Below are 8,871 nucleotides of genomic sequence, written 5' to 3'. Positions count from 1 at the left end.
AATATAATATCATTAAGTTTTGGAAGGCCCAACTACATTATTTAATGGGCTCGTAGACAGTAACGTGGGTCAAAGTGTGTTCCGACTTGATTGGGCTTCGAATTGGATGACTTTCTTCTAATTTAAGTATAGTTTTAGATAAATGCATTAAATGCCTATTAGTCTGACATAAATAACATTGAGTGGACTACTAATATTTCCTCATATTTCTTAATTTCTCCATACTTAATCGATTAATATTTCTACTATAAGGCAGGGGACACAATGCCCCACTTGTCCTGATTATCATTAACTAGTTCTAGTTGTGCCCCCACATTCTTTAGAGAACAAGGGATTGCAAAGTACACATTATTAAAGGTGCATGTGTAAGTGATTCCAATCATATGTACTCTGTGTTTTTTTTAAAATAATTAATTAAATTAACGATCAAAATCATTGATTAGCTCGAGGACTAATTAGCAATCAAATTAGTGCACTTAATTCAGTGGGAAAATAAGTATTTGGCAGAACCAGTGGAGGTCCATCAGCTTAAGCGCAAGTTAATCGCTAATTATGGTTAATCAATAGATTAGCTCTCTAATTACGACGTGCACGAGGTGTATGAGCTGGATCGTGTGGCCACGTGCTCATATAATAATAATTATAATCACATGGACGTTGCCGCATAATTAAAGCTTTAAAAGGAAATTAGAAGCAACCGGCTCCGTTCGATGAAACCCTGCTGCACGCGGCTCGACGGACGAGATTGGATCCGATTAGCTAGTGGCTAGGAATCATTAGAGGAATTATTCCAAGTCAATCAGTGGATATAATTATTGCTGCATGATTGTAACGGTTGGAAGATACCGCTCCGTTACACGTACGACTAAGCAGATGCGCTTTGGATTCCCGTGCCCTCGGCGGGCGGTCGCGATCCGACGAGCCCGTCCATCCGACGGCTGGCATCTCAGTCAGCGATCGAAGCCACGAGGACACTCCGAGAATGATACGAATAGATTCCCTTTTTATCAATTAAAGAAAAAAAGGGAAATCACGACCGTCGGTTAGACCGCACGTGCACGTGTTGGGTCGTACGCGCGCCTCGCTGTCCTCGCGGTGGTGTCACATGCCCGGGGGCACGAAGCCACCCGAAAGAGGCCCACCTTTATGTTCGAATTACGATGGCGCACCGAGTGGACTCGGGCGGAGTTAGTGCGAATCGCGCGGGGGTAAAATGGGAAGAGGAGGGCCTTGGGTGTTGGACCACGTGCGGGCCATATTAGTTTAGGGTTCAGGGAAATGATGAAGAGTATTGAGAGAGGGGGACACGTGGGACAGGTAAACATGCGATGATGGGGAGCAGGATTAATCATTAGTACGCTTCCGCGACACAATGACGGCTTTTAAATTCCAAGGTTCGATGGAAACATTGTGGAGGTTCTTTTGCATTTATCACATAAAATTGAGGGGAAAAATAAAAAAAAAAAAACATTCACATATCGCTGTTAGTGCGGCCTTAATGAAAGTTAAAGACTTAACACTTTGGCTAAACGCTGTTTGGAAAACTCTGACAAGTCGTAAACTGCGAACTGATTAATCGGTGGTTGGCAAATGATAGATGCAGTGATGATGGTGGGGTCTGAGAAGGACATAATGATGAGCGGCATTGCTTGAATAGGGGGACATTGAATGTTGTGTAGGACGCCATGTCGTATCGCCATCAACGGACTGTAATAATTGCACAACTCCACTCCCCATCGCATGCAATGCCATGAGTTGTCTCACTGCCATAATTTTAAAATTTTTTTCATCGTCACATTTAATTTATATATATATATATATATATATATAGGCAAAAGTCGCCGGTGCAAAGCGACGACGGCGATAAGGCAAAGTGAGCCACGGGTTTCGCGTGACCAGCTCAACTAACCATGGTTAGGAAAAAGCATGTGTGGTTAGGATAGACACAGAGCATGACACACACATGTAAAGGCGATCATAAAATCTGATCGACTATATATATGAATGCCGTTCTTCTCGGTCAGGGCCTCTGCATCTCCGCATTTCGCTTCAGGAGGAGGACCGAGTGAGAAAAAGTGTGGAGGAAATAAAAACGGAAGAGAAAGTACCAAAGAGATAGAATCGATCGATCGATCGAGAAAGGTAAATCGGTCAAGCAAGGAGGAGGAGGAGGAGGAGGAGGATGCTGAGGAAGGAGGATATAGGGCTTAGCCTTAGTTTGAGCTCATCCGGTTACCAGCAGCAGCCGGCGGCGTCTCCTTGTCTCCGCGGCAACTACAGGGCTCAACTTCTTTCGGGGGACTCATCTGAAGGTATTTACGGGCCTGGTTATTTAGATCTGGTCAATAATGGCTCCGATCTTCAAGATTGGGTGTTGGTCTTGCAGAGAAGAGATCGGTGGTGGTGTCGACGGACGAGGCGGAGGCGGAGGCGGAGGCGACGCGGTCGCTGCTGCGGGGGATCGACGTGAATCGGGGGCCGGGGGAGAGGGACGTCGTCAGCGAAGAGGACGCGGGAGCGTCGTCGCCCAACAGCACGCTCTCGAGCGTCAGCGGGAAGAGGGCGGAGCGCGACAGTGGTCACCCTGGACTCGGCGATCACGAGGTTCTAGAAGCTGATCGGTCCAGCTCTCGCGGCGGGATCAGCGACGAGGAGGATGGCGGGGACGGCTCTCGAAAGAAGCTCCGTCTCTCCAAGGACCAATCGGCTGTCCTGGAGGAGAGCTTCAAGGAGCACAACACCCTCAATCCCGTAAGCTCCTCCTCTCTTCTCCTCTCCTCTCCTCTCCTCCGATCCCTAATTCCTTCATTCCGCTATCATCGTTGATTCTCGAAACTGGTTTTGATGGCAGAAGCAAAAGATGGCGCTGGCGAAGCAGCTAAACCTGAGGCCGAGGCAAGTGGAGGTGTGGTTCCAGAACCGGAGGGCGAGGACGAAGCTGAAGCAGACGGAAGTGGATTGCGAGTTCATGAGGCGGTGCTGCGAGAAGCTGACGGAGGAGAACCGGAGGCTACAGAAGGAAGTGCAGGAGCTTAGAGCCCTGAAGCTGTCGCCGCAGCTGTACATGCACATGACTCCGCCCACCACGCTCACCATGTGCCCTTCCTGCGAGCGCGTCTCCAACTCTAACTCCGCCGCCGCTGCTTCCCCTTCTCCTGCGACGCCGATGCCGGACCACCACCAACAGTTCTTCCTCAGCCAGCGGCAGATCCCCTCGCCGTGGGCTCCCGTACCCCTCCGGCCCTTTCTGGAAGCTGCTTCTCTTCAGCGGTAGCTAATTAAAGCGCCATTTAGTTAATCAGGATCTGATCGATGCCTAATTAGCGAGCGAGCGAGTGGAGAGGGCTTTTGTGTTGTACGATGATGACGATGGCGACGGATGAGTGGGAATTCAAATTTAGTACGAGACATTAAAATTCGAATCCATTCTATAATAATTTTTTAAATACCAAAATTAAAAACAAAAGTACGTACACAACATATACACACACAAGCTAGCTATGGATTTGCAGTACGCAAGTCAAGCTTAAGAGTATCCGACCACTTCTACAGGATTATGGTACGATAATATGCGGTGGGATGAATTTTTTAGTTAATAAAAATTTAAATCTCACTCAGAATATATTATAAATTTAAATTATTCGTGATGCTAGATTGATTTATTTGCGTTTTCTGATTAATAAAATTTTTTCATAGAAGTGAATACATGATCCTCAATATTAATCAAATTGTAAGAGCCAAATAATTAGATTAAAAATATATATGTATATATCCGTCGACTTTTAAATTGCTCTCTTCCTAGGCTTATGCTCTTTAATTACAAATTGGTCAGGTTAATATTTAAATATAAATGAAGGATGCGAATTGACTAAAAGGGGTGGGATCTCAGCGGCCCACCATAACATGGGGGACAAAAGATGGGACTTAGCTCACAAATTATTGATTTATGATTATAAAACTCGTATACTTTTTTATTTTCTAGCCTCTTTCTTTACTTCTAACAGTCTTTCGATGTTGGAAAAAGAAAGAGTGAGGGCAGAGACTGATGACTCACGTGCTAACGTGGGTAGTGCTAGTGAAGCATCGGGGGAATATATATACACATCAAAAAAATATATATATAGGTCCCCGCAATTGGTAAAAACAAAAATGCAACTTGGTGTATAACAGTTAAACCAAACGTATTTAGATATAAGAAGCAGAAATAGAGGCTCACCAAGAAGGCACTAGAGACAGAAGCCAAAATTGCTGGACAAATCATTTGATTGCTGAAACTGAAGAACTCCAACTACAGGAAGGAGTACCGACGGACTTAAACAAGCTGGCAATATTGGCAGAAACAACAGGATCGGTTGCAATCATAGGCAGCAATCTCTTCAAAGATGTTTTTTAGTCCGCACAAAAGACAATGCAGGTAAAGAGAAGATTCGGTCACAGGAGGATTGTAGCATCATGGCAAATTAGGGAAAGACGACTGCATTGAAAGTTGAACAACATGCCAATGAAATTTTTTTGGGGGAGCAAATGAAGACCGCCTAAAATCTACAGCCGAAGTTATGCATCTAGACATACACACTGATTTGGTTGAATATTCATGGGAAACTAGCATTAGCGTGCAAAAGCCAAGAGTTTATGTAAAACTTTATATGGAACATAATAGATAGACCTGAGATCATGGAATAACAACAACATAAATGATGCAACCAAAAAATAAAACAAACAAAAGATAATGCTAAATGCAGGAATAGTCAATCTCCATCAAAGGACCAAGTATCAGACTACACTGAAATTAAGCCTTGAGTTTGCCATAGAATTTCTGCTTCTCCAGAGTAGTCTGGAAACGGCCATGGCCAAACTTGGATGAAGTATCGATAAACTTCAGCTTGACCTCCTCGAGGGCCACACGGGAAGTCTGCTTCAGAAGGGATTGGCGAAGGGTAACCACTCTCTTCTTCGGTCCCACACAGCAACCCTTGATCATGATATAGTCTTCTTTCACAATACCATAGTGAGGGAAACCACCCATAGGGGTAATGTCCTTCTCAGTTCTGTAGAAATAAACAGAAAGGTAATTGGTCAGAAAGGAAATATGGAATGAGTTTAATAGTGCTTTTGATAGATTTGCCAAAGTGAAGATGGTGATCAGAAACAACTAAGAAAACCCTGGTTGTAAAATGACTACAAAAGGACTAGCTTATCATTGAGCAAGAATACTATAGATGATAGTGAAACAAAAGATAAATGGATTTAAGAAATTACCTGTCAAACTCAGTCATAGCGTTATGTGTTTCATCTCCAGAATTACCAATCTTGTATATCTTTTTGTTCATTTCAGTACGATGATGGTAGCCATTCTGTCCAGCACGTGCAACAGTATAAGATACTCTTGCAGGATGCCAAGCACCAATACAGGCAACCTTGCGCAACCCCCTGTGTGTCTTGCGTGGAAGGCGAGTGACACCCCAACGAGTGACAACACCTTCATAACCTTTACCTTTGGTTACACCAATAATATCGATCATCTCATCCTTTTGGAAGATGGCATCAATTGGGACTTGCTTTTCAAAAAAGTTGTATGCAAAATCAACCTTCTGCGCTACAGTTCCTCCGTTAACCTGGATCTCCATCAGGTGTGCCTTTTTCTGTTTCAGACCCTTCATCTTCCTAATCTGTAGGACAAAACACAAGTTGATCCTAATAAATGAATAATATAAATCTGCCATTGATTTTGGAAAATAAAACTCAAAATAAATAATTCTTGGGAAGAAAGTAATACTTAAACGTGGCCAAACTACTGGATGAGTATTGGTAATTCCATATGGTGGTTAATTTGAATTACACCAAACATAATGCTACCTAGGAACTGAAACAAGGTTACAAGTATTGTTAGAGTCCATCTTTTAGAGACTACAAGGGCAGGTCTATAGTTTACAGCCAATTCTTAATGAGTTGTGTTGGCAAATTCCTACAAGCAAAAACTTGATACTTATTGCACTACAAAATATTCATTTGGAAAGGAAATTTCTCCCCAATCCATATGAAAAAAAGACACGTTCCTCCCAAGAATGACATTGTCACTGGAATTGGATGAATTTAACTAATAAGCATGCCAATTGTTACTCAAACTACTAATGAAGGTCATTGGAATGCTTAACTCCAACAAGCTCTAAATGGGATCAACTAAATGGTTAAGGTTGCTCACGTTATGAAGTTATCAGGTTCTGCCACATCATCAATTTTTTGGCATATCTGAGACAAGGATGGGACCTGATTCCAGGTTGAACTGCTTGGCCAATTAAACAGAGAGTCAACCTTGCATTTTGTATTCACAAACTTCTGTCAACATCATTTCTAACCACAATATATACGATGAATGATCATGGCTGAAGGATTTCTAACCATGACAACAAGCAAAACAGTCAAAATTGTCAAGAACTACTTGATTAACTGAAAAGAGAACCATTATCTTTCAGATTTACCTGAGTATGAGCCAGAACACGGATAACTGACCCATATTTCTTCATCTTTTCTAGCTGTGCCTGAATCTCTTTCTTTCCCTCATCACTGTCATACTTTTTAGAGTACTTATTGAAAGCCGTCTTCTTGCTCTTGTACCAGTTTTTGTAGAATCTCCTCCTGACTTCCTCACTTAAATGCTGAGCCCACACAGTATTAAGGGAACGAAGACCATGTGGCGTCTTCACATAAGCAACAAGCCCCACAACAACCATTGGAGGAGTCTCTATAATTGTTACTGCCTCACATGTTTCCTTCTTGTGAAGTTCTACAAGCAATAAGAATTTATGATGAACAGATGAATTTCAGATTAAAAATCATAAAATGTATGCTAAAAGGATGACATATTTCTGTCTTATAAAAATGTACAATACATTATATAAAGAAACTCTGGGTGCAAAGACAAAAATTATGAAAAGAATCTCCTTTGCTTTGTTAAATTTGTAATTGATACATCAATTTCAAATTCAACAAAGATGGGCATCAGATCAGAGACTAGTAAAATATGCTCAATTTTGGGGGAATAAAATATAACAAGGATGCAAACTTTGAATTTGTAGATATGCATATTTGGGCACAAAGATTAACAATATTTAAAATATTTAATCTAGTGGCAGCAAGTTGATCTTTTACTAATTATAGATGGAAAACAAATCATGAATAAACAAGTTCTAATTTACTGTGCTCATAATATTGCAACGATTTCAGATTAATCTGTGTGAAAGTTCAATTTCGAAATGTGAAAATTTGACAATTTGATAAACACATACTGGATCCTGGTTTCTCCACCTCACGCACAATGTGGGTCATTCCTGCCTTGTAACCAAGGAATGCAGTTAACTTGCAGGGCTTTGTGGGATCATCCTTTGGAAAGGACTTCACTGCATTCATAAATCACACATAAAATTGAGAGAAAAATGGACCACGTGAAAAATATTTAACCCAGAACCAAAAGACACACCGGTATTTTAACTATACTATACCAAACAAAAAGCCAAAGTACTAGTGCTCATGATGTTTAGCAGTCAAGTTGCAAGTACCAACAAGCTAAAAAAAAGATAAGTATGATCCAGAGGATATGTACTACATTTACATAATAAATGTTTAGTCTTAAAAAATAAATATTAGAATATGGCTTAAATACATGATTGTCAGACAAATATCATTCTCAATTTACCTATGTGCTCTTCATGATTAGAATACCAAATTCCTTTACAATCTAGAATAGATGTGAGTTAAGTTACATACATCATCTAAGTTCATTCAAAATTGTCGTTGTACTAGATTTGCCAAATTTTCCAAGTGAAATATAATTGATTTCTCTTTTCTTCTTTTGCTAAAAGCTCATACAATAGGAAGAATAGAATAGATATTTGAGGTCAAAGTGTTGACTTAGCTTCAGAATGTTAAGTGCACAAATGGTTTGAAATACTAGACTAGATTTTCAAAAGCTTTAGAAAAAAAAAGAGCAAATTGAAACCAATTTATTCCTCTCGTATTTAGCTCAAATCTCCATGTGGTCTGGATTATAAATCTATCGAATTAGAATTATAATAGTTTAATATACGTACACTAATTATTGAAAGCAAGCAATGGAGTAATATGAAGACAAAAAAATTACGCTGCCAATAGAACTTAATTACAATGGATGGAAACATAAACAAAACGACAGTTTCTACTTGTTACCTTTTCCACGGTGACGAGATGCACGCTTACGAGGGAGAAATCCGAGTGATCCATGCCTTGGGTGCTCAAATTTCCGGTGAGACATCTTCCTTACCAAACGTCGTCAGAAGCCTAATCAACACTTGAATGCAAATAAAATACGATGATTTCAAGCACGAGAGATTGAAAAGAAAAAAAAAATAGTAAAAAAATCGAGGCTATATTAACAATCTAGTCAAAATGGAATTGTTTCAGATCTATCCAGTTTAAAGAAAACCGGAAACGAAATCAGACAATCCACTTCCGTCTACCTTATTGTAACCAGAGAAGGCAAATACCATGAACTGCTAAGACAAACACAGGTGAAGATCACGAACGAAGACGAAAAACAATGGCTAGAAAATCTTTTAAACAGGATCGGGTTCCTCACCTGTGACGACGAGCAGGCGGCTGAAGACCCGTCAGTGAGGCTCAAAAACCCTAACGGGCGCTTATAACGCGGCGAAAGGTAGCGTTACGACCAAAAAGCCCTCCTAAGTTTGAGAATTCCCAGGCGAGTTTACGGGGTCAGGTCGGACTCTAGTTGGAAGCGATTGAGACCCGAATCCGTTTTTCAAGTAATAACCACAGACCGAATCATTTTTTTTAAAATGAAAATTATCACCTAAACTTTTGTCACTTTATATTATA

General features: G+C 40.9%; 2 protein-coding genes across 4 annotated transcripts; one reads left to right on the top strand and one right to left on the bottom strand.

Moving 5' to 3' along the window:
• Window positions 1-2,013: 2,013 nt before the first annotated feature.
• LOC121996879 (homeobox-leucine zipper protein HAT4-like) lies at window positions 2,014-3,446 on the top strand. Its single transcript, XM_042551041.1, has 3 exons — window positions 2,014-2,312; window positions 2,387-2,751; window positions 2,852-3,446. Exons 1-3 carry the CDS (start codon window positions 2,183-2,185, stop codon window positions 3,272-3,274), a joined length of 918 nt encoding a protein of 305 aa, XP_042406975.1. The 5' UTR covers window positions 2,014-2,182; the 3' UTR covers window positions 3,275-3,446.
• A 1,133-nt stretch (window positions 3,447-4,579) lies between these two features.
• LOC121996878 (60S ribosomal protein L3-like) lies at window positions 4,580-8,753 on the bottom strand. Of its 3 annotated transcripts, none has more exons than XM_042551038.1 (6): window positions 8,612-8,753; window positions 8,203-8,323; window positions 7,287-7,397; window positions 6,480-6,784; window positions 5,260-5,669; window positions 4,580-5,048 (listed from the first exon to the last, which is right to left on the bottom strand). In XM_042551038.1, exons 2-6 carry the CDS (start codon window positions 8,285-8,287, stop codon window positions 4,790-4,792), a joined length of 1,170 nt encoding a protein of 389 aa, XP_042406972.1. In that variant the 5' UTR covers window positions 8,288-8,323; window positions 8,612-8,753; the 3' UTR covers window positions 4,580-4,789. The 3 variants fall into 3 exon arrangements, with proteins under 3 accessions (XP_042406972.1, XP_042406973.1, XP_042406974.1); XM_042551039.1 differs by having other exon boundaries at window positions 8,203-8,313; window positions 8,612-8,732; XM_042551040.1 differs by lacking the exon at window positions 8,612-8,753 and adding an exon at window positions 8,493-8,511.
• Window positions 8,754-8,871: the final 118 nt, after the last annotated feature.

The sequence above is a fragment of the Zingiber officinale genome, chromosome 6A (assembly GCF_018446385.1).
Source record: "Zingiber officinale cultivar Zhangliang chromosome 6A, Zo_v1.1, whole genome shotgun sequence".
Classification (NCBI taxonomy): domain Eukaryota; kingdom Viridiplantae; phylum Streptophyta; class Magnoliopsida; order Zingiberales; family Zingiberaceae; genus Zingiber; species Zingiber officinale.
The sequence above is the reverse complement of the archived record's forward strand: the minus strand, read 5'-3'. Positions and strand labels throughout refer to the sequence as shown.